This window comes from Ceratotherium simum, chromosome 7 (assembly GCF_057802395.1).
Source record: "Ceratotherium simum simum isolate JZ-2026a chromosome 7, ASM5780239v1, whole genome shotgun sequence".
Classification (NCBI taxonomy): domain Eukaryota; kingdom Metazoa; phylum Chordata; class Mammalia; order Perissodactyla; family Rhinocerotidae; genus Ceratotherium; species Ceratotherium simum.
In genome coordinates this window covers 28,390,205-28,416,196 of record NC_141906.1, presented here as the reverse complement: position 1 = coordinate 28,416,196, position 25,992 = coordinate 28,390,205, and the positions used below count along the sequence as shown (strand labels likewise).

General features: G+C 36.5%; 1 protein-coding gene across 1 annotated transcript in view; it reads left to right on the top strand.

The window, feature by feature from the left end:
* Positions 1-25,992, top strand: part of RRM1 (ribonucleotide reductase catalytic subunit M1) — a 33,996-nt gene that overhangs the window by 1,789 nt on the left and 6,215 nt on the right. The window contains exons 2-15 of the mRNA XM_004433934.3: positions 3,978-4,066; positions 6,261-6,438; positions 7,555-7,655; positions 9,432-9,491; positions 10,553-10,592; positions 10,846-11,008; positions 15,468-15,609; positions 17,602-17,685; positions 18,723-18,884; positions 19,259-19,338; positions 20,038-20,239; positions 23,197-23,346; positions 23,551-23,772; positions 25,426-25,502. Coding sequence (XP_004433991.1) covers positions 3,978-4,066; positions 6,261-6,438; positions 7,555-7,655; positions 9,432-9,491; positions 10,553-10,592; positions 10,846-11,008; positions 15,468-15,609; positions 17,602-17,685; positions 18,723-18,884; positions 19,259-19,338; positions 20,038-20,239; positions 23,197-23,346; positions 23,551-23,772; positions 25,426-25,502 — 1,750 coding nt within the window. The remainder of the gene's footprint in view (positions 1-3,977; positions 4,067-6,260; positions 6,439-7,554; positions 7,656-9,431; positions 9,492-10,552; positions 10,593-10,845; positions 11,009-15,467; positions 15,610-17,601; positions 17,686-18,722; positions 18,885-19,258; positions 19,339-20,037; positions 20,240-23,196; positions 23,347-23,550; positions 23,773-25,425; positions 25,503-25,992) is intronic.

Sequence of the window (25,992 nt, the reverse complement as noted above, 5' to 3'; positions counted from 1 at the left end):
CCTACAACAGGCTCCAAAAGGCAGGGCTTATTTTCTTTCTCATTCCTTCAGAGAACATAATTTGATCCAGATGGTTCACTGCTAGATTCTGCCAGTGTAGCATTTAGCATGGTGTGTTAATATACAAAATTGTTCTTAGATTTGTTTTATTTTATTTTTGATTTTTAATGTGCTTAGGGTTTTTTCTCCCTCTTTCTTATTTTTGGCGTGGCAGTGTAGTAGCACACTAACTCCCATAGTTTCTGTTAATTTTAATGTAATTGTTCAGGAGGGCAACTGGCAGTCAGCCTACAAGTACTTCTGAATGTGCTAATATCTTGCTAAGCACCATGAGGGAAATAATAGAGGGAGAAGGCAGCTCCATCTTCAAAGACCCTAGGATTGTTAAGGATGTATGAATAATCCATATGAAAATTGTTAGATAAGAGAAGGGAATGTAGATGAGTTTTTCTCATCTGCTATCTTGAGCTCTTGATGGGAGAGAATCATATTGCTCAAGGAGATTAAGGTTAAAAAATAAAAGTTGAGAACCATTGGAATAAATGCAGTGTAGCTAACTGAGTTGTAAAGTGTGCTTTGGAATTTAGTATAGTGTTTCCAAAACTTGACTGTGGATTCTAACCCACAGTAAAAATTATGTTTTACATCATGACTGAATACACACTTGTATGTATGTCTATACATAAAACTGAAACAAAAGTTTGCAAAATAATACCTTCTAAGCATCCATTGGCACTCTGATAATCTCTCTTATATTTCAGATTCTTTCTCTATCCCTTCCTCTTTTCCCTCCCTCTTTCCTGCTCTTCCTTCCTCCCTCTCTTCCTTCCTCCCTTCCTCCCTTCCTCCCTTCCTCCCTTCCTTCCTCCCTTCCTTCCTTCCTCCCTGCCTCCCTCCCTCCCTCCCTCTCTCTCTCTCTCTTCCTTCCTTCCTAATCCCCTTTCTTCCTTCCCTCCTTCCTTCCTAATCCCCTTTACAGCCCACTGTATTATTTTACAAATCTGTGTGGCTACTGTGCCGGGCACTGAGATTATAGTGGTGAGTAGGCAGACATGGTTCCTGCTTTCAAAGATCTTACGATAAATTGAGAAAGATAGACAAAAATGTTGATGTAATAAAATATGATAAGTACTCTGTTAGGTCAAGTATAGGCTATAGAGGCCAATCATTCAATTATTCAGAAAGTATTTATTCAGTACCTCTTTGTGCCAGGTACTGTTTTAAGTGCTGGGGATTCAGCAGTGAACAAAGCAAGCTAAATCCCTTTTCTCATGGAATTTACATTCTAGTGTGGGTGAGAGTGGTAAGTGTATACAAGAAACAAGTAAATATATAAGAATCAGTTATATTTTAGATAGTGATTAGTGAGATGGTGATAGTAAAATAGGGTAATGTGATAAAGATGAATGAGAAGATAATCTTGGGTTAGATCTTCAGGGGGGAGCTGACATTTGAGCTGAGCCCAGAATAATACTAAGAGCCAACTGTGTGAAGATCTGTGGGCTGAACATTCCAGGTAGAGGGACTAGAAAGTTTGGACCTTGTAGAAGAGGCACATCCTTGGTCTTACAGTATTAGCAAAGTCTTCCTGAAGAGAAGAATTAAAGAAGACAGCTTGTAACCAAGAGGAAATCAGACAATTAGTATTCTAGAGGATTTCAGAGGAGGAAGAGGTCAGTCTGAGGTACAATGGTTGGGGCAGGTTTCATGGATGTGGTGAGAATTGGAGAATGAGTAGGAGTTAGATGTATGGAAGGGTGGAAGAGGGACTTTCAGTCCGAGTAAAGTATAACCAATGGCATGGATGTGGGAATGGGAGGCCCTATTGGGACTTATGATATTTCATAGGGACCAGTAGAAGAGGTGATGTTGGGCTAAATTAAGGAAGGCCTTGCTTGAGAGAAGAGGATAATAGTGTAGGCAGTGAGAAGCAGGGATTAGTGATGTGATAAAATCAGCATCTGGGTTGAAAAAATTGACCAAGTGGAATGATAGGCTGGAGAACAGTGAATCATTCGTCCTTTAGATCTTTAGTGTGCCTCCCCTTTCCATTGTGAGTTAAGACAATTGCTGTTGTACTTTTGTCAGTTTCCTGATTAATTTGGTAGCTGCAGAATTCTCAGTTTGCTAATAGTGTTTTGTGGTTACCTATCTGCCTAGTTGGCCAGTTGGTAGAGCGTTGAGGGCTCAGTCCTAGTGTGGGGCAGTTAATTTACTCTATTTCAGAGTTAAACACTGTGTATATGAGTCTGGTTAGAGAAGGAGACCACAAGGGTGATCAGAAAGAGAAAGACTACCTTAGTGCTAACGTATCAATGTAGAAGAAAAACTGACTTGTTCTATTGGTGATGGGTTAGTAGTAATGTCTTACTGTTCATTTATTCTTCATCAAACGTTTGAGAACTTGTCTTGGGTCAGCCATTGAGCTAAAAGTGAGAATACACATGTGAATGAGAATGCCAGATGTAAACACATATTTAGCATGTTGCCTTTTAGTTACAAAAGATTGAGGAGACAAACTAAATGAGTCAGTATGGGACACTAACATTTATTGAGTGACTGTTGTGTATGAGATACTGTGATCGATGTTTTCCCAGTAAGAGCATCTTTATTTTTAATGAGATATAATAGTTTTAACTATACCAAAGTTCTTATACTGAAGCACTTTTTACCTTATCTCATTTTATTGTCACAATAAACTGATGAGGTAAGTAGAAGAGGTCTAATAATTTTCCCTATTCTACAAATGAAAACCTGTGGTGACTGATTATGTTATGTGGCTTACCGAAGGTTAAAACTATTTAGTGGTTGGATATATCTACTATAAATAAAGGTTGGATGAGCTGCTATTTGAAGTTAAACTAAGAATAATAGGACTTTTTGTTAGGAAGGACAAAGAGGATTATGAACTAAATGCAAAATCATAAAAGGACTAACTAGAAAAGGTCTACATGTATTTGCTTTCATATCCCCAAAATATTAAAACTAAGAGGTTACCTCTGGAAGATTGTGTTAAATTACAAATAGAACTACTTCTTTACATGATGTGAAGTAAATTCAAAATCATTAATCACCCTAGGAGAGTTTGTAAGCCAAATTTATCATGAAGGTATTAGAATGAAGACAGGTTTATAAATCATTTAGTAGTCAATAAATATTTGAGTACCTACTATGTGCTAGGCCTTGGTCCTTGGTCTGGGCACTGGGGAATACATTGGTAAATAAAACATGCAAAAATCTTTTTCTTTTTAGAAGTTATATTCTAGTGGATGGGTGGAGAGAGTCACACAATAAACAAATATGTAAGCAAAATATATAGTATGTGAGATGATGGTAAGTGCTATGGAGAAAAATAATGCGTAGAAGGAAGAGGGGGATGAGAAGAACAAGGCTGTGTTTGGGGCATTACAATTTGAAATAGGGGGATCGGGGAAAGCCTCATTGAGAAGATGACATTGAGCAAACACCTAAAAGGGGTGTAGATAGCAAGGAGGCCAGGGTAGAGTAAGTGAGGAAGTTGGGAGAATAGAAGTTAAAGTTGGGAGGGAAGGAGGCACACAAGGCAGGTTGTGTAGGATTCTGTGGACTATTGTAATGATTTTGACTTTGATTCTGAAGGAGATGATAAACCACTATTGGAAGTTTTGAGGGGTGTATGGTCATGATTTTGACTTAAGTTTTAAAGAATAATTTTGGCTGCCATGTGGGACAAGTGGGGTAACGTCATTTGGGAAATTATTGCAAGAATCCATCTGACTTACAGTGTAAGGAAAGGGAAGACTTTCAGTATAGAATCCCTACTTTTTGAAGATACAAAAATAATCTCTTGGTGAATGTGTTGGGAGTCTGAATCTTTTATCTGGGAAATAGCCTTTCATGTTGGTCAATTTAAAAAGTTCATATGTCGATTACATTTGATTCTTTGACACTGCTATCTTAATAAGTGCTAACATGAATTGTATGGTTTGATGTCTCAGATGGCCGCCAAGAGCGGGTTATGTTCGACAAAATTACATCTCGAATCCAGAAACTTTGTTATGGACTCAACATGGACTTTGTTGATCCTGTAAGTAAATATGATTTGTATCTTGGGTTCCTTGCTTCATGTGATTCTTTTTACTTGTCTTTTATCTCTGGCCCTCCATTCACTTGATACATATTTTGGTTTGGTATTCTGCTTATGGCATTGGATATAAAATGTGAATTCATTGCTTAAAACTTTTTTCTAAATTTTGGTTCTGTGCTGTGAGTTCTGACTTTTCAGAGAACTATAAAAGTGAGCAAAGAGAAAAACTGGACATTAGCATTTCATATTAGAGACTTCCTTGAGTAAATTGTTTTTATTCATAAGTGGAAAAGCCTATAGTAAATTTGGAATTGTGGTCATTTGGCTAGAAACTGGTTTGAAATTTCCTTTTTTGTTATCTATGGAGAAAGGATACATTTAAGTAATAAAAAGTAGATTTCACGGACAACAGGACAACATTTACATTAAGGAGGACAAACTATTCATAAACAAGTTGCTCTGCTTTTCTCCTTATCTTCTGTAACTCCTCTACTCTAGACCCTCATCATCCCTTACCTAGACTGCTGTCTATAGTGGTCTCTAAAGTGTCCTTCCTGGTCTTCCTCTAATCTTGCCCTCTTCAAATGCATCTTCCACATGGCTTCCAAAATGATCTTCCTAAAATGGAGTCTCTAAGAACCTGTTTTCCAAACACACCCATGTTGCCCCAGCCTTTTTTGGGTATTTTATCTGTACTGCTGTAGCACTTGTGCTAGCCTCATAAGCATTAACCACATAACATGGAAATTAATTATATGTCTCTGTCCTCCCCTAGAATTGAGGGTGGGCTGTATCTTATTCTTGTGATATCCACAATGCTTGGCATATATATAGATGCTTGAGATTATACAATGTTAAAATATGCTTATCATAAATTCTCTTTCACCTTTAGGAATTTTAGACAGTAATTAGAATAGTAGAATGTTAGAGTTGGAACAAACCTGAGAGATGATCCTCTTTCATCTTCCTTGTTTTATAGATAAGAAAGATCCAAAGAGAGAAGGGGAGTGACTTGTACAAGTTAGTAGGAGTGTAGGAAGAAGAACCTAGGTCTCTTGACTCCTGGATATTCTATTGCCTCATGCAGTACCACATTTCAAAGTGCAAGGGTGCCGTAGCACTCAAGCTTTCTAGGGTAAATTCAGTTGGAAAAGTCTGAATGCTATTAGGTCTGGCACAGTTAGCACACAGATGTTATTTTATCCTGAGTTCTGATTACTTGCCATGTTGCACCAGAAACTATTTAAAAGACTTCACTACTCTTTTACTGAACATAACTTACCTGCTGGATCTGTGAAGAAAGTGATCAAGAGCAACTTAGGCTTAGGTATAATGTAATTGGAATAGATTGTCAACTAGTAATTACACACACATGCATATATACAACTTAGAATTTGTTTTTCTTAAAAATATATGATAATAACATGCATTGTGTGTTTTAAAAAGGGGAACGTCTTAGAATATTGTCTTGAAAACAGTGAAATGTGGTGAGGTTGAATGGGATGTGGAGCCAGAAGACTTAGACAGTAACCTTGTGCAAGTCCCAGTAACCTGAGCCTTGGGTTCCTCATGTAAATCGGTGATAGTAATAATACCCATCTCACAAGGTGATTGTGAAAAATCAGAGATTATGAAAGTTGAGACACTTTAATTGGTGAAGTGCCAAAGAAAGAGCAGTCATTACATTATTTGATGACTCAGCCCCAACTCTAATTTATACCTTTATCTCCTTTAATTTGAATGATTTAAGTTTGATTCATCTGCTTTCCTGTACTTGTTCTTAGGTAGAATTAGGGAAAAATGAGTAAGTATGTAGCTCGAACCCTGATCACATAGGGAGAATTTGAATGAAAGATGGGGAAATACTTATGGAATCATTTGTCTGTTTTTAGCTATTTCCCTGTGAGACTGTTAATCTTTGTAAAAGCTATACTTAGGTTTTTAAATTTATTTATTTATTATTTTTAGTGACACCCTTCATTGTAAATATAGTATGCATTTTCTGGCAGCTCAGTTGGTTTATGAATTCTCATTACTAAGTTTCCCACAGCCCACCATTCTGAAAGATAATTTTTCAGAAAAGGAAGTTGTCTGTTTTATTTTGATACAAATTGGATTGTTTTCTTCATTACTCTCTTAAGGAAGCTATTGGTTCTTGGGAAAGCTCAAGTAATTCTTGGTTTGGTTTTTATAGGCTCAGATCACCATGAAAGTAATCCAAGGCTTATACAGTGGGGTCACTACCGTGGAACTAGATACTTTGGCTGCTGAAACAGCTGCGACCTTGACTACTAAGCACCCTGATTATGCCATCCTGGCAGCAAGGATTGCTGTGTCTAATTTGCACAAAGAAACAAAGAAAGTGTTCAGTGGTGAGTCTAAAGGAGGAAGTTACAAAGAATTTAGTATTCTCAGAAAATTTATAAGGATACTAGAATGAAACCTTGGATGTCAGAAGAAAAAGTTACATCTTGTTTAAAAAAGCAAAATGTGCAAGTTAATGGCAGAGGGAGAACTAGAACTTCCTATTTCTCCATGCTGCTGACCTGCTGTATGGGAGGGTCAGTGGATCCTTTTTTTCACCTTTTTGTTCTGTTTTTTTTGAAACCCATGTTTAGACAGTTCGTGGTGGTGGTGTGGTTGGAAAAATGAATAATATTTATTGATAAGTTCTGGTTTAAACAAAATATTACAGAAACTCTTTTGTCACCATTAGCAAACACTTCATTTCATCACTCCCATTTTACAGCTCAGAGAATGTGGGCAGAGGAAAGTTAAATAATTTATTTAGTATGTAAAAAGTGGTATATAAGAAGTCAGCTGGTAGACTGAGATTAGAAGTATTTTGGCTCTCAATTCCAGATCTATTATGTGGGGCCTCAAATATTGTATCTCCCTCTCCAGTAGATTTATTGTAAAGATATCGGTTCTCCCAGAATTGATCTATAGATTCAAGTCTATTCCAATCAGTATGACAGCATTTTGTGTGTGTGTGCATATGTTGTGTGCGTAAGTATTACAGGTAAATGCAGGGGCCAAATACTGCTATGACGTCTTGAAGAAGAGCAAAGTGAGAGGGCTTACTAAATGTGCATAAACAGAAGTGAAATGTTCGGGGTGATAGATTCTGAATTTTAAGTGGAGTTTCTGTGTTCTGTTAGGATAAAAAAAATTGAGATTATAATTTCTACTTTTCTTTATTTTCAACCAGTAATTTTCAGTGGGGTTGGGTATCAGAATCACCTGGGAATCTTTTTCAAACTATAAGAGCCTCACTCACTCTGATTCTGGAAGATTATTTCCTTAAGTGAGGCATTATTATGTATTTATTCAACATATATATATTTATTGAGCGCTTTGTATTGCTAGGCACTAAGGTGGGTTGGGATGAAAAAAAGGTTGAGAACCACTGTTTTAAACTATTACCTGACGATTGAATTAGCTGTTAAGTGATTTTGATATTTTTATTTTCTGTTGTATTTTTTTAGATGTGATGGAAGATCTTTACAACTACGTAAATCCACATAATGGCAGACACTCTCCCATGGTGGCCAAGCCAACACTGGATATTGTTTTGGCCAATAAAGATGTATGTGTAATGCTTTTCTGGTGAAAATTTTTTATAGATTTTTTTTTTTAAAGCAGCGAATACATTTAAAAAAATTTAAACACTACAAAAGATATAGGTAAAAAAGTAATTCTTTCTCCTTCTCTGAATCCTAGTTTTCGTCTAGAAACAACGTTTTATCATTTTAAAATGTATTTTTCCGGAGCTATTCTATAACGTGTGTGTGTGTGTGTGTGCATACATATTTTTCCTTTTAGTGGTAGTGTGCTGTGCATACTATTCTCGCTGATACTTTTTACACTTACAGAAATATCTTAGAGATGATTCTGTACCAGCGTTTATGAATTTGCCCTATTCTAACAGCTGCGTAGCATTTCGTTTTATAGATATATTGTCATTGTACGTATATTTAAGAATCACTCTGATGATGAATATTTGATTTCCATTTTTCACTGCAGTGAATATCCTTGTATAGTAGGTGATTTGCTCATAAATGAGTATATTGGTAAGATAAATCCCTTAAGTGGAATTGCTCAGCCAAAGAGTATATGCATTCAAAATTTTAGTAGACATTGTGAAACTGACTCCCAAAAAGGTTGCTCAGGTAAAATTTTGAGAGATCTTGCTCAGCAACTTAAAAATTATCCATCTGTGTTCAAGCCCCTTTCTTAACTAGATCCCAGAGGACAGAAGGGAAAAGATGTATAGGTCTAGCTAGCCATTTTGTACACAGGATTTATTTACCATGGATATCTGGAAAGATTAGAAACCAGTTTTAACTTTAGGTAATAGAATGATTAGTTGACTGTCTCTCTAAATGTGTATCTGATGTTCAAGAGACTGAGAAAACCGAGTTTGCATGTTGTTCATATGTATGATCTTGAAGACAGGTTAAAAACAAAAATAAAGCAATAGTAGCAAAAACCCGTATCTAAAAAATAAATATTGATAATCAGGAATTTCAGTTCTTTGTTTTTCATGCTAGGCCCCTAATTGCCTTTGGCAACAAAGATGCCCTTAAAAATTTAAGACAAAGAGAAGAGTTTCATATAGATTTTTCTAGTCCTTTGATGTGGGTCATTATGCAGAAACACTGTTAGTATTTTGAAAAACTGGCTCCATTTTTCTCTATCCAAAATGATTATTTGTACCTAATTGCTTTTGTTTTCCTGTAAATTTCTTTATAGCCTACAAAAACTCTATAACAATGACCAGTTCTGCTGTAAAATCTTACTGTCCAAATAACAGTTTGTTTAAAACCTGTGAAAGGACCGTGGATTTTGAAGAGCTATAAAATTAATGTAATCCTACCTTCTGTCATTGTTTATCATATATATTGTTATGTGCAGTTTAAAATGGACTAATTTTTAAAATAAAAATACATGTTAGTAAATATGTGGTACTAATACTTTTGGATTAACAGGTAGTCTAAAAACATGTTTAAGGATAATAGTACAGTCCCTTTTATGCTCATGTTCTTTCTCTCTAATTAGAGATGTACTATAAACGTAATAGGGAAATTTATATTTTTACTTTTATACAACTTATATTTATGTATTCTTTTCTAGTCTTTTAATATACATGTTTTTAAACCTAATTAAAATACTCAATTTATATATATATTTTTTTTTTTTCTTAACATTAGCTATGGATTTCTATTCTACAATAATAATACTTAGTGTTATCTCTTTTGTATCCTATGTCAATTTTAGTTCTGGAATCAGGATTGAAAGATACCAGATTTTGTGAAAATAAGTATAATTATCTTAATTATGGGTTCTTTTTCACCTCCATCAGCGCCTGAATTCTGCCATTATCTATGACCGAGATTTCTCTTACAATTACTTTGGCTTTAAGGTAAATAATAAGATTTCAAGTAAGTGGGAATTCCTCCTTAAATTAGGAAATACAGATTTTTGTCTATGTTTTAGTGATGCAGTTATAAAGGCAATAAGTTGTTGGGAGTTGGGATAGACTTGGGGATTAGTGGGGTTAGGGTGGTGGTGGCTGTTTGAATTAAGGAAAGATAGCTTATCGGTTTGCAATTTTTGAATTTTCCAAGTACTACTTCTGGATTACTTAAGGAGTTATGCAGATTATTTGCTAGAATTTTTCCATATTATTCTACTGTTTATGAAACAGCTATTTATTGAATCCCTACTATGTACCAAGTGCTTTTCTAGGTATTTTTGTATTGATAACCTGTATTGTGTAGAGATTGAGAGCATGAATGTTAGGTTCAAATCTTCCCTCTATTTTTTATTAGCAAGTTATTTAATCTCTGTGCTTCAGTTTTCTCATTTTTAGAATAGGGATAATAATGATAAAATTTCTTTTTTTTTTTTTAAGATTTTATTTATTTATTTTTTTCCCCTTAAAGCCCCAGTAGATAGTTGTATGTCATAGCTGCACATGCTTCTAGTTGCTGTATGTGGGACGCAGCCTCAGCATAGCCAGATAAGCGGTGCGTCGGTGCGCGCCCAGGATCCGAACCCAGGCCGCTAGCAGCGGAGCGCGCGCACTTAACCGCTAAGCCGCAGGGCCGGCCCAATAATGATAAAATTTCAACAGCAAATTCTGTTGAGGATTAAATGAGCGTGTGTACTCCTGAGATCAGTGCACTGTATAAGTGTTAACCATTGTGGTGATGGTGATGAATGCCACAGCTTCTGCTGTTACTGTTGTACACGTTAATATAGAGCTGGCTTTTTCCAGAAATTTTGATGCAGTCTTTTCCAAAACAGCCAGTTGATAATGTTCCAAACTGAAGCTAGTAAAGGTAAATGTGCTATTTTCTTCATTTAAAATTATATGAAAACTGAGAAGATTTAAATAGATTGCCTTATTGTGAATGATACAGTCACTGTGTCTTTAAAAACTGTGCTTTGAAAGTTTTTTGGTTGCTTTGATTTTTCCAGACGCTGGAGCGGTCCTATTTGTTGAAGATTAATGGAAAAGGTGAGAAATGAATATGTTTGTGTGTTGATTTTCTATTCATTATATTGAATATAGAGCTTTGAGCTATTAGCCTTAATATTTCTTTTTAAACTCTAGATAACATTTTTAACTTTAGTTTATGAATAATTGTCCTGCTTATTGGTATAACGTTTTTTAAGTTGTCTTTTGTTGTTCCTTTTTTTGATTCAAGTACATGTCTAGCCTAGTTTTTCTGACATGTCTCATCATGTGAAAAGTTCTCTTTTGTTTTTAGTGGCAGAAAGACCACAGCATATGTTGATGAGGGTATCTGTGGGGATTCACAGTGAAGATATTGATGCTGCTATTGAAACATACAACCTTCTTTCTGAGAAGTGGTTTACCCATGCCTCTCCCACTCTCTTCAATGCTGGTACCAACCGCCCACAACTTTCTAGGTATGTGTCATCTATAGTTGCTTTTAATGTTCTGTAATGGTTTTGAGTAGGGAAATAAACCTTGACCTGAAGAAACTAGGCAGTTCATCACATAAAAATTAATTTAGTAAACATTTAATCACTCCTGCTCTGATTAAATGAAATTTGCATTCTGGAAAGATCTCTTACTGCAGTGTGGTAAACGAATTGGAGAGAAACAGATGCTGATAATGAAATTTTCTAAAATTGATTGTGGTTGCACAACTCTGTGAATATACTAAAAGCTATTAATTGTACACTTTAAATGGGGAATTGTATGGTATGTGAATTGTATCTCAATAAAGTTGTTTGAAAAAAAAGTATATTCCAACAACTAATTAGGGGACTCTTGTGGTAGTCTGCACAAGAGATCATATGGTAGTTTGGATTAGGGAGGTGAAAGTAGAGATTGAGAAAAGTAGACAGATTCAAGAGGTGTTTAGGAAGTAAAATGGACAGAATTTGGTGATGTTTTGGATATGGGTCAAGGATGATTCCTGAGTTTATGGGTAGAGTAACAGGATTAATGGTGATGCCATTTTCTGAGAAAGGGAATGCTGGAACAGAGGCTGGTAATATGTGAAAAAACAAAAATACACCCTTACAAGTTGATTTATCCCAGGAATTCAAGGGTGTGCTAACATCAAAAAGTGTATTAATGTAATTCATTGCACTAATGTTTTATAACATTTAATACTCTCTTATAATAAAAAAATTTAGCAAAATAGAGATAGAAAATAACTTGCTTAAGCTGGTAAAAGATATCCATTAAAAACTTAGATCTATCACTTCTGTTTTCAGTATTGTAGTGGAGGCCTAAGCCAGCATTCATTATAAGATAAGAAAAAGAAGATTGGAAATGGGGGAAAAAGACTGTAATGATTCACAGATGAGATTTTTAGATAGGAAACTCAAGAGCATCTACAAATTATTAGAATTAAAAAGATTTCAGCAAAATAGCTGGATATAGGTTTAATATAAATTAATCAATTGAGTTTCTGTACTTTAGCTGTTAGAAGATTGAGTTTTAAAATATATCATTTATAGTACTGGAAGGTACCCAGGAATAAATCTAATAAAAGATGTGTAAGGCTTTTAAGCAGAAAATTCTAAAAACATAATTGAAGGACATTAAAAACTAAATAAATGGAGAGTGATTTTATATTCATAAATGGATTTAATATTGTAAAGATGTCACTTTTTCCCCAGTTAATCTATAGATTTAGTCACAATTTCAACATGCTGATTCTCAAACTTATATTCTCAGCAAAAGGCTAAGAATAATCTAGTAGGCTGCTCAAAGATATCAGGTCCTAATCCCTAGAACCTATAAATGTTACCTTATAAGGAAACATGGTCTTTGCAAGTGTGATTAAAAAGAATCTTGACAGAGGGAGATTAGCCTTGAATTATCCAGGTAGGCCCTATATCCAATCAAAAGTATCCTTATAAGAGAAAGGCTGAGGGAGATATGCTACATAAGAAAGAGAAGAAGGCAATGTGAAGATAGAGGCAGAAATTGGAATGATGTGGCTATAAGCAAAGGAGGCACCAGAAGCTGGAAAAGGCAAGGAATATAGTCTTCTCTAGAGCCTTTGGAGGGAGCATTCTTGCTTTTGGCCCAGTGAAACTAACATGAACTTCTGGCCTCCAGAAGTGTGAGAGAATAAATTTCTTTCTTTTTTTTTTTTTTTTTGTGGGGAGGATCAGCCCTGAGCTAACATCCATGCTAATCCTCCTCTTTTTGCTGAGGAAGACCGGCTCTGAGCTAACATCTATTGCCAATCCTCTTCCTTTTTTTTTCCCCAAAGCCCCAGTAGATAGTTGTATGTCATAGTTGCACATCCTTCTAGTTGCTGTATGTGGGACACGGCCTCAGCATGGCCGGACAAGCGGTGCCTCGGTGCGCGCCTGGGATCTGAACCCAGGCTGCCAGTAGTGGAGCACACGCACTTAACCGCTAAGCCACGGGGCCAGCCCAATAAATTTCTGTTTTAAGCCATCAAGTTAGTAGTAATTTGTTAGGGCAGCCACAGGAAACTAATATAAATAGAAGACAGTTTTGAAGAAAAAGGCCTACCAGATTTTAAGACTACTATAGAGCTATGGTAATCAAGACAGTGTGGTATTTACTGGGATAGACAGATAAGCCACTGGAGTATAAAAGAAAGCCCAGAAATATATTCAGGCTTATATGGGAACTAGACAAATAGCTGAAGTGTTATTGTATTTCGTTGGGGAAAAGATGCTAGGGAAATTGTTTATCCCATGGGGAAAAATATAATTAAATTTCCCTTTGTGCCATATACAGAAATAAATTCAAGAAAAAAAAATCTAAATGTGAAAGTAAAGTCATTTAGAAGAGTGTATATCTATTTTCTCTATATTTTTATAGAGAAATTTTTACTATTTTACTATTTTATTACTCCTCAAATTTTTACTATATTTAAAGAAAAGGACAATGAACACCCATACACCCACCTTTGCCTAGATCAAAAAATTACTAATATTTTGCCATATATATATATTTTTATTTTTATCTTTAAAATTAAAAAAAAAATTTTTTTCTCTGCTGAGTTATTTGAAAATGAGTTGTAGACATTCATGACTCTTAATACTTCAACCTATATCTTGGTAGGAGAATATATATGACTGCAGAGTGGTGAAGGATTTCTTAAAATAGATGTAATAAAACAATGTAAAGGGAAAATTGACTACATTAAAATTAAAAATTTCTGTGAACCAGGAGCCGGCCCAGTGGCATAAGGGTTGGATTCACGTGCTCCGCTTCAGTGGCCCAGGGTCTGAGCCTGGTCGGATCCCAGGCTCAGGCTGATGCACCGCTTGCTAAACTATGCTGTGGCAGCGTCCCGTGTAAAATAGAGGAGGGTGGGCACGGATGTTAGCCCAGGGCCAATCTTACTTGGTAAGGAGAGGAGGATTGGCAACAGATATTGGCTCAGGGCTAATCTTACTCACAAAAAAAAAAAAGCAAAAAAACTTATATGAACCAAAACAGTGAAAAAACAAGTTTTAGACTGGGAGAAGATATTTACAATATATGTTAACTATTGAGGGATTATTTAAAAAAAGACAAAACCAAATAGAAACGTGGACAAAGGATGTAAACAAATAATTCATAGAAGAAACCTGATTGGCCAATAAATGTGTGAGATGATGATAAACTTTGCTAGTAATTAGGAAAATGAAAGTTAACATCATAATGAGATATTTCATGCCCATCAGATTGATAACAATTAAAAGGCTGATAATGCCAAGTGTTGGTAAGAACATGGAACACAGGGAACTCGCTTATATTGCTAGATGGAATATACTAATCCATCCACTTTGGAGAATCTTTAGTAGAGTGGAACATAGGTATATGTTTTGACCCAGCAATTCCCCTCCTAGGTTTATGCCCTACGGAAATCCTTGGACATAAACACAAAGAGATAGGTTCAAGAATTTCCACAGCAGCATTGTTCAGAATAGCAAACAAATTGGAAATAATCCAAATGTCCATTGACTGGAAAGTGGACCAATATATTGTTATATTCATACAATGGAACACCTTACAGCGGTGAAAGTAAACAAAGCAGAGATACATGTATCAATAGGAATGAATCTCTAACACAATGTTCAGTTAAAAGCAAGTTGCAGAAGGATAGATAAATATGCGACCAGAAATTTTAAAAATGTAGGACATATATAAATGCTAAAATAAAGTAGAAATGCATGGAAATGGCACGAGATTGTAATTAGGCTTTATTTGTAGTGTCTAGTTTCTTGAGGTCGGTGGTAAGAACAAAGTACACGTTATATTATTCTCTATCTTTCTGAATGTTTAAATATTTAATAGAAAAAGTCAACGGATAGAATCCACTTGAGTGGTTGAATATTCAAGATAGTGAAGGGATCATTGATAGAGTAAGGTTCCTGAGGTAGGGGAGCAGGATGAGATCCAAAGCACAGGTAGAAGGGGTTACAAATAATGGTAAGGGAGCTAAATTTTGGTGGATGTATCGGAGAATTGGTTGACCATTGGATAGATATTTCTTTTTGTGTAAGTGTTTAATTTTTCTTGGCTTACTAATAAGTTGAAAGACTGTTAGGTATGTGTAGGAATTTGCATGAGAAAATGTGATAATGGCACATTTGCAGTTTAGTGAACTAGTAAGCTAATATTTTAGACTTATCTCTGAGACTTCTTTCTAGGCTTAATATCTAGGGTAGGCAGCAAGGTGGTTTTAAAACTTTGATATGTTGATATGTCTTATTGTGTCATATCCAATAAAAGGTTTTTTTCTTCTAAAAACAACTAGGAATTTTGTAAACTTCAAATTTTTATTTGCCTAACTTACTGTCTTTGGATTGTATAGTCATTTTTGTGACTCTGCTTTGCTTCATTTCCTTGCTGAGTTGTGACATTTTCCCCCCATAGCTGTTTCCTTCTGAGTATGAAAGATGATAGCATTGAAGGCATTTATGACACACTAAAGCAGTGTGCATTGATTTCCAAGTCTGCTGGAGGAATTGGTGTTGCTGTGAGTTGTATTCGAGCTACTGGCAGCTACATTGCTGGGGTAAGCTTCTGTTGTATGACTAAAAATGTGTAGGCTAGAAGAATTCAAGTCCATAAGCAACCTCTCAACCATATGGTTGAGAGGGCATATGCTGGGGCTTGGGAGACCTGGGTCTTTTAATAACTAGCTGGCTATGTGACTTGGAGTGAGTCATTTCACTACTTCTGGCTTTATTTTCGTCTGTCTTATTAGAGGTTTAGATTAGATGATCTTTAGATTAGATGATCGTTAGGATCCTTTTTAGCTCAAATTTTGGAATTCTGATTTATTTTAGCAATAATAATAGCAGCCATAATTTATTGATTGCTTGCTATGTGCTAAATCTGTTATAAAAGTTTTACATGGAGTTACTCATTTAATCCTTACTACAACCTTATGAGATAGATGTAATTACAGACAGGAGTGGTGTGTTTACTCATTACAGTAACTTTGTGAGTGTAGTAGGCACTATTGTCTTCATTTTACAAGAGAGGAAACTGAGGCTTAGAAAGTTAAATTACTTCCAGAGATCAGTCGTTTAATGTGTGCTAGAGCCAGGATTCAACCTTTAAACATTGGTACTTTATGATGTAAATTCCAGCCTTGTTAGTTCATTATTCATTGGGAGTCAAGATAGTGATTTTGGGTAAGGTTTAAATCCTATGTCCAGGGCCGGCCCCATGGCTTGGCGGTTGGGTGCGCGCGCTCTGCTGCTGGCGGCCCGGGTTCGGATCCCGGGTGCACACTGATGCACCGCTTCTCCGGCCATGCTGAGGCCGTGTCCCACGTGCAGCAACTGGAGGGATGTGCAGCTATGACATGCGGCTATCTGCTGGGGCTTTGGGGGAAAATAAAGGAATGGGTGAAATCTTTAAAAAAAAAAATAAATAAATAAATAAATCCTATGTCCACTACTTACTAGTAGTGTGGCCTAGCGCAAGTTGTTTTACATCTCTGAGTTTGTTTCCTCATCTGTGATGTGAAGAAAATATCTAGCTCTATAGAATAAAGTTAGAGAGTCCAGAAGGAAACTAGTCCTTTATAAGATGTTTTAGAGGTGCTGTGATATATACCACTTTCACACAATAGTAGTGTGAGCCGTTACTCGCTTATCTTTCTAGACTGTTCAAAGGCTTGCCTTGAGGTTAGAAGGATTATTTTTAAAATTTGGTAAGGTATCTTCTAGTCTTAGGAGTCTCTATAATATTTTCTTACCTTCATTTTAGAATCCATTTATTGCTGAGGATCTCCATTTACCTTATTTATTGTCTTGATTTATCCATTGCATATAATTCTTATTGTAAGTTACCTTGAATTCTTTTAAGAATAAGACATTGTACTAGTCTTTTTACTCTACCCAAAGTACATCTTTTTTTTTTTTTTTTTTTTTTTTAATAATTGGGAGGTTTCGGGGTAGAACTTTATTTTTATTTACTTATTTTTTTTGTGAGGAAGATCAGCCCTGTGCTAACATCTGCCAATCCTCCTCTTTTTTTGCTGAGGAAGACAGGCCCTGGGCTAACATCCGTGCCCATCTTCCTCCACTTTATATGGGACACCGCCACAGCATGGCTTGCCAAGCAGTGCGTCGGTGCGCGCCGGGGATCAGAACCGGCGAACCCCGGGCCGCTGCAGCGGAGTGTGCACAATTAACCACTTGCGCCACCGGGCCGGCCCCTCAAAGTACATCTTTATATAATGACTTTTAGAGGGTGTGGAGTTTAAATGTAGCTATCCTGTTTTGGGATTCTTTTGACTTGTAATTGTTATATCTCATTATAAATCACAGATGCCGTGAGATAACTTTGTACATAATTTGTAATTTATTCAACAACGTTTTGTTTATTTTATGTTGGCTGTTGTGTTTTCAAAGCAGAGATAGAGATGGAGAGCAGATAAAAACTTTATAGACTGGGAGAGAGTATTTTGTTCACTGTTGAGCCATTTTGTTTTTTCCCTTGCTGAGCCTCCTCTTTCTCCTCCAGATGCCTTTATTCTCGGTCTTTCTTTCAGACTAATGGCAATTCCAATGGCCTTGTACCGATGCTGAGAGTATATAACAACACAGCTCGATATGTGGATCAAGGTGGAAACAAGGTATGTTCTGTTACTTGAAAGTACTGGAAATCAGAACTAAAAATGTTTAGCCATGTGTGCTTATAATTAGATGATTCATCGTGTATGTTTCTAACAACTTTGCTTTTTTTTCACTTTTAAAATCAGTTTAATGAGTATAATTTACTTACTTTAAAGTGTACACACTTGAAGTGTATAGGTTGATGGATTTTGCCAGGTGTATACACTTGTGTAATCACCATACCACTCAAGACATAGAATATTTCCATTACCCCAAAATGTTTCCTCATGCACCTTTGTATTAATCACCCCCATCACTCCCACCTATACATACTTTACCCCTGGCTCCAGGCAGCCAGTGATTTAGTTAGCTTTTTTACATAACAGTTTATTTGCAAAGAATTTCTAAAGTTATGACTTGTATTAATACCTACCTTGAAAAGGGGTTGTAATATGTCTTCTAGGTTTTTCTTTAAAAAAAACAAAACTCTGCCTATTTTATAGAGGGAAAAGTAAAATTGGGAGATTGGGTCATTTATCCAGTGTTATCAGCACGATAGTTTGCAACTTGAGCCTGCCCCTTACGGATATGTAGGCACACTAATCACCTCTTAGTTTATAAATTTCCTCTGATGTACTTTAAAAAAAAATCTGTGGTGACTTGATAAGACATATCACCTTTTTGACCTTTAATAAGAGCACAGCTTATTATTGTCCCAGGTAAAGTGATTTTCTTTGGGCTTTACATACCTGTCATACAAGTGAGCTGGATGACAACTGAAGAGGAAGCTCCATCTCTAGTTCACTGTGTCACTTTGGACAAGTTATTTACTCTTTTTTGTTCCAGATTTTTTATGTCAAATCTTCTTTTTTACTCCTAGAATTGTAAGTAAAATATTACTAACTTTATATTTTTATAGTACTTTTATTTGTATTATCTCATTTAATCCATCAGTTGCAGTAAAATCCAAGGAGATATTATAAAAGTGCTTTGGAAAATATGAAGTTTCTTTGTTTCACTCTTATTCTGAAAAGAGTGATGTTTTATTTATCATTAGCGACCTGGGGCATTTGCTATTTACCTGGAGCCTTGGCATTTGGACATCTTTGAGTTCCTTGATTTAAAGAAGAACACAGGAAAGGAAGAGCAGCGTGCCAGGGACCTTTTCTTTGCCCTTTGGATTCCGGATCTCTTCATGAAACGAGTGGAGTCTAATCAGGTGAGAGATAGGTACCTCTTAGTAATAATGACTCGATTCATATAAGCTTTCTCATCAATCATGTTAAATCATGCTTAGGAAGAGTCCATCTGTATGTTATGCTATGGAAGACATTCTGAGCAAGTTAAGAGATGCCATTCCTGCCTTCTTGGATTTTTATTCTCTAAGGTAGATGCTATCTGACCTAAATGCTTAAAAGGTCATGTACAAACAGGCAGAACTAGATGTTTTGGCCTTAGCCTAAAATGATTATTTCTACAGCAAATTTCTGAGACAGCCTATGGAATCCACCCTATCCCTTGCAGTGTTTCTAATGGACTATATGGTTGGTTATTTCAAGTTTCTAATGGATGATACTGTTCTTCCCTTTGTAGGACTGGTCTTTGATGTGTCCAAATGAGTGTCCCGGTCTGGATGAGGTTTGGGGAGAGGAATTTGAGAAGCTATATGAAAGGTATGGGAAAAATACGAAAGTAGTAATGTTTTAACCATGTGTTTCTCGTATTTGGGGGAATCCAAATTTTAAAACTACATCAGTCATTAGCCAGTTTCTAGGAATCTTCAGAAGCATCTAGAAGAGAATGTGATTAATAATTTTATCTTGGTCAGGTTTTCTTCCTGAATCTTCACCAAAATTTTGGTTTTTGTCTTTTTCTTTCTTAAAACTTTGGGACATGTAAATAGTGCTTGGGTTTTTAAATTGGTCCTTTTAAAAATTAAGGCAAAGTGTTAGCAGGGTTATTTTTTTGCTTTGTCATATAGTACATTTGATAAAATAAGTTAAGCTTTGTATTGCACACAGGAATCAAGAGCAACTGGGACACACATGTTAATAGTTCATTAAATAATAGCATGATGGTACTTTTAGCACAATAGTGCGATTTGACTACTTTAGGTTTTGTTCCTTTTTATTGTGGAAGGTATTGTTGATTTAGTGGGATTGGGGTGTATCTGAAGGGATCTAAAGCTGCCTGATTTTCCTCTGTGGCTTTAGCCAGAGTGAAATGAATATCATATTCCTTATTTTTTTCTCTTAGCAATACTAAATAAAAAATTTAAGAGTTTTTATAATTTTATATTTTAGTGTCTTATAGTTGTCTGCAGTAAAGACTTCCTTAGGGAATATTGAAATAATAGTGGCTTTGCCTTTCAGTTATGAGAAACAGGGTCGTGTCCGCAAAGTTGTAAAAGCTCAGCAGCTTTGGTATGCCATCATTGAGTCTCAGACAGAGACAGGCACTCCGTACATGCTCTACAAAGATTCCTGTAATCGGAAGAGCAACCAGCAGAACCTGGGAACGATCAAATGCAGCAACCTGTGCACAGAAATAGTAGAATATACCAGCAAAGATGAGGTAGGTAGAAAAACCTCTGCCTAGAGTACTAAGAGAAGAATCTCAGGGAGTTATTGTTTGTGAATCCCTCACTTGATTTCACTTGAGGTGGGTGAAGGGAGTTTTCTTAGCTTGTTGTAAGCAGAAGGGCACTAGAATAGACAGATTACAAAGGAAGGGAGAGGTGTGATCTGTGCCTTTAAATATCTTTTATTCTAAGCCATTTAGAAAAGACTGTCAACTTTTTCTTACACATTGTTGTAATTAATCTTTATGTGAGAAAAATAGCAATATACAATAATGGTGGTTTAGGGCAAACACTAAAATGTGTTTGGATGCTCATTCAGTTTAAAATATGTAAGCAGGTAGGGAGTCCTTTCAGTGAATGGTGAGGCAAAATTCTAATCTCAAATCTTTAAAGCAGTTCACAGAAGAGGCAAGGCTAGAAATGAGACATAGACTTTTTTTTTTTTTTTAATTTTTTTAATTTGTTTATTTATTTTTCCCCCAAAGCCCCCGTAGATAGTCGTAGGTTATAGCTGCACATCCTTCTAGTTGCTGTATGTGGGACGCGGCCTCAGCATGGCCGGAGAAGCATTGCATCGGTGCGCGCCCGGGATCCGAACCCGGGCCGCCAGTAGCGGAGCGCGTGCACTTAACCGCTAAGCCACGGGGCCGGCCCCTAGACTTGTTTTTTTTTTTTAAAAAAAAAAGTTTACGGAAAAGCTTTCCATTTGGGAAGAATGGCCTGTATGACACATCAGAGATAGGCATAGGTTTTGTGCATTGAGTGTCAAGTAAGTTTGTTTTGATGGAGCAAATACATTACAGTTTGGTATACTGAGTGCTGGCTGTGGCTGGGGGAAGGAAGATAGTACGTGAAAGCTGGCCTGTCACAGAGGTAGGAAGCTCTTGTAGGTTTCTGAAAGGAAAATAGCATCAAAGTGCTAGGATGAAGATTATCAAGTGTCTTGGTATGAGAAGATTTTGGAGATTAGCTTAAGAAGATTACTGCAGTAGCTGGATGACAGGCTGCTTTGATAATGGATATAAACTATGGAAATGAGGAGGAAGGAGCAGATACCAAATTCCAGGACCTAAAAAAACATGACAAATGAAAAGTCAGAAAGAAAATGGTAAGTGAGTTAAATGTACAGCTAAGGTTGCAGTTTAATTCAACAAAATTTTATTGAGCACCAGCTATGTGAAAGATACTGTACTAAGTGCTCTGGGAATATAAATTAACTGAATATGGCTCAGCCCCTGCCCTCTGGAAACTAACAATTTAGTTGGAGGAAATTGATGTAACCTTAAATAACTATTATACAATAGAGATTATATTACGCAGACTACAGTGATCCTTTTTAAAACAAAAATCAAATCATATCATTCCTCTGCACAACACTCCTCTTTGACTTTCCAACCCACCCAGAGTTTGTTCTTTCCTTTTTTTAATTGAAAGTGAAATATAATTCACATACCATAAAATTCACCCTTCTAAAGTGTACAATTCAGTGTTTTTTAGTATATCCACAAGGCTGTGCAACCATCACCAATATCTAATTCTAGAACATTTTTATCACCCCAGAAAGAAACCTTATACCCATTAGTAGTCACTCCCTGTTCTCCTTTTCACCCAGTCCCTGGCAACCACTAATCTATTTTCTGTCTCTGGATTTACCTATTGTGGGCATTCCATAAAAATGGAATCATATAGCATGTGGCTTTTTGTGTCAGGCTTCTTTCACTTAGCACATTTTCAAGGTTTATCCATGTTGTAGCATGTATCAGTACTTCATTTCCATCCAGAATTTTGACAGTGCCCTATAAGGTCCTACACAACTGGATATCCCCACCTCATCTGCTGTTACTTTCCCCCTTGCTCACTGTGCTCCAGCCCTACTAATTTCTTTACTGTTCCTCATACATATCAAGCATGCTCCCATCAGGATTTTTGCTGTTTACTTTGAATGTTAAAATGTTCTTCCTCCCAGATAGCCACCTGGCTTGCTTTCTAACCTCTTCATTTCTTTGTTCATTTGTCACATTCTCAGTGAGGTCTTCCTTGACAACCCTGTTTAAAAATGGCACTCCTTCCATCCTTGTCCCCAGGACTCTCTGTTTTCTTTTCCTGCCTTGTTTTTCTCCCTAGCATTTATCAGACATGTGATCTGAGCTATGTTTTACAAATGGCGACTTTGGCAACATGTGTAGAATTGAGGGCATGAGGGAGTCTAGGTGAGAGGATTTGAGAGTTTGGATTGGGATAGTCATAATCAAAATGGAAAAGAAGGTGTATTCATTCAACATTATTAAGCATTTACTATATGCTTGATATGGTGCCAGTACTAAAAATATAAGGATAAATAAGATATGATCCCTACCTGAAAAATCTCACTACCTAGTGTAGTGTATGTAGTGGGAGAATCACCCGAAGAGCTTTTTCAGAATTCACAGACTTGGATCCTCTGTTGTTACGGGTTTGTCAGAATCTCAATGAGGGTGAGGTAGACTTGTGTAATTTGGAAGAGCTCTCTGCAATGATGGACATGTTCTGTATCTGGTGGCTATTGAGCACTTGAAATATGACTAGTGAACTGAGAAACTGAATTTTAAATTTTATTTAATTTTAATTAAATAGCTACATGTGGCTAGTGCCTACTGTAGTAGACAGTGCACATCTACTGACTGAGACAGATATACATAAAAAATTACAGCACAATGTGATATGCCTGGTACTAGATCCATAGGCTGTGGAACATAGGGTTCTCTCCATCTTACCTATTTCACTGTGCATGTTACAACTCACATATGTGAATAGGTATTGGGATTTGGAAATGAACTGGCGAATGATGAAGAGGGAGAAGTCAAAGATAAAAATTTAAAATTTTAATGTCAGAGAATGTTAGAGCCTTACATGGTGTCATAGGGGGAAAAAATAAAAATTCTGATTCTTGATCTTTTTCTTTGCATTCCAGGTTGCAGTTTGTAACTTGGCTTCCCTGGCCCTGAATATGTTTGTCACATCAGAACACACATATGACTTTGAGAAGTTGGCTGAAGTCACCAAAGTTATTGTCCGAAACTTGAATAAAATTATTGATATTAACTATTACCCTATCCCAGAGGTATGAATAGATTTCTCTGCTTATTGGTAATTTATTGAAATTCAAGGTGGAGGGAGTTTCACGATCTGCCAGTCATTATTTAAATGGTTATCATTGGAATGGTGTGAGAAAACTGAGATAGAGAGTGTGTGTCATTTGGTATAGAATGTTGCTTTTTCTGTTCAGTAATGTTATCTCTTTCTTCTGTAAATCGTTGACACAAAGGCTTGCTTATCAAATAAACGCCATCGCCCCATTGGAATTGGGGTACAAGGTCTGGCAGATGCTTTTATTCTGATGAGGTATCCTTTTGAGAGTCCAGAGGCCCAGTTGCTGAATAAGCAAATCTTTGAAACCATTTATTATGGAGCCTTGGAAGCCAGCTGTGACTTGTCCAAGGAGTATGGTCCATATGAAACCTATGAGGGTTCTCCAGTCAGCAAAGGAGTAAGTATATAGATGAAATTTCTTTTTGCCTGTGAGTTCTTATAGTAGGCTAAATGGTAGCCCTCAAAAAGATATGTTCACACCCTAATCCCTGGAACCTGGGAATGTTACCTTATTTGGTTTAAAAAGGGCCTTTGCAGATGTTCTTAAGGATTTTGAAATGAAGAGATTATCCTGGGTTATCTAGGTGGGCCCTAAATCCAATGACAGTTGTTTTTACAAGAGATACAAGGAAGAAGAGGAGGCAACATGAGCATGGAGGCAGAGATTAGTGATGCAGCCACAACCTGGGAATGCTGATAGCCACTAGAAGCTGGAAGAGGCAAAGAACACAGTCTCCTCTAGAGCTTCTGGAGGGAGTGTGGCCCTCTCAACATGTAGATTTTGGGTTTGTGGCCTCCAGAATAAATTTGTTGAGAGAATAAATTTTTGTTATTTTAAGCTATCAAGTTTATGGTAATTTGTTACACCAGCCATAGGAAACTAATATGGTACTTTTGTCCTCTGGAGTAAAAAAGATACTCTATTTTAATCTCTTATTTAGAACTAGTAATTGCTAAGATGACTTAAGGAAAAGCTAATTGTATTACTTTTCTATTGCTAAACTTAGTGGATTAAAACAGCATACATTCATTATCTTAGTTTCCATGGGTCAGGAGTCCAGGCTCAGCTTAGCTGGGTCATCTTCTCTGGGTCTCACAAGGCTGTAGTCAAGCTGTTGGTAGAGGCTCTGGTCTCATCTGAGGCTCAGGGTCCTCCTCCAGGCTCCCCTGGTTGTTGGCAAAATTAATTTCCTTGCAGCTCTAAAACTCATGGCATCTTGCTTCTTCAAAGCCAGTAGAAGGGAGAGTCCCTCATTTCAAGAAGGGCCCAGTCCAGTTATTCTTTTTGACAGTTTTCATTTGATAAGTCACCCCCACCCAGGATAATCTCCCTTTTGTTTAACTCAGAATTAATTGAGTTGCAGCCTTAATTACATCTACAGAAGCTCTTCACCTTTGACATAATTATATATATGAGTGGCATCCATCGTATTTCCAGGTCCTTTACACACTCAAGAGGAGGAGATTATACATGGCCTGTGCACCAGGGAGTGAGAATCTGGGAGCTGTCCCAGAATTCTGCCTTCCACACTGCCTTTATTATCAGTAGCATGATTCTCTTCCATGTAAAATAAGATGTTATTTTTAGTTCTGACATTCCTTCTGATATTAGGAAATCAAATGTGTGACTGTTTGAAATAGGTGTTTATTAGTTAAGTAAATAGATCAAGGGGCAGATCAAGGCAACTAAGAAAGATGAGGGTAGAGTAATGCTTTTACTTTACAAAAAGAGAATGCTTCTCAGCAACACACTTTCATGAAGGTTAGGATTTCCTGGTTTGTAGAAATGATATGGTTCATCTGAGAGGGCTCAGCAGGGACATGGGGAGGAGGTAAGCCCTAACAAGTTTTCTTAGCCTGCTTCTGATCAATATAACTACGTGGAAATTTGTCCAGGAGAATCTCTGTTCCTTGTATTCCTTATACAGCTCTACTAGAAGATAGCATTTGTTGGGTTGTGGGGGCATGGCAGTTAATTTGTTTGGTTTTTATTTTAGTTTTAAGTTGTCATACAGTGATGTATCATAAATTTGGGTTGTTTATTCCTTAGATCCTTCAGTATGATATGTGGAATGTTACTCCCACAGACCTATGGGACTGGAAACTTCTCAAGGAGAAGATTGCAAAGTAAGTAAAGAGATAGAAAGTAGCTTTGAAGTGAGGAGGGTTCAGGTTTTCATCCTGGCTCTTCAGAAGTTAGGTATGTTATTTTAACTTCTGAAACTCATTTTTTCTCTTTTAAATGTGGCTAAAATGACCTATCTGCCCAACTATTTTTGTAAAAATACTTCCTAAAATAATATATGTATAGTAACCTGCAAATTGCTTGGCACAATGAAAGCATTTTAATACATGGTAGGTGTTATAATTACTAGTTGATCTTGTTTTAGGGGCTTAACTACCTAGATTAGGCAATTCTTTTTCTCATTAAACCTTCATATTTCCAAGTGTACATGCTTTTTAAATGTTTTTCAGTTTTATTTATTGCTTAACCACATTGGGCACATAAATGGCTTTCATGGAATTGATTGTCATAGGAATAAGTTAGAGATTTTGGAAGAGCTTTTGGAGGGTAATATGTTAAACTGTGTGAAAGAAAAATGTAAAATTGAGTCTT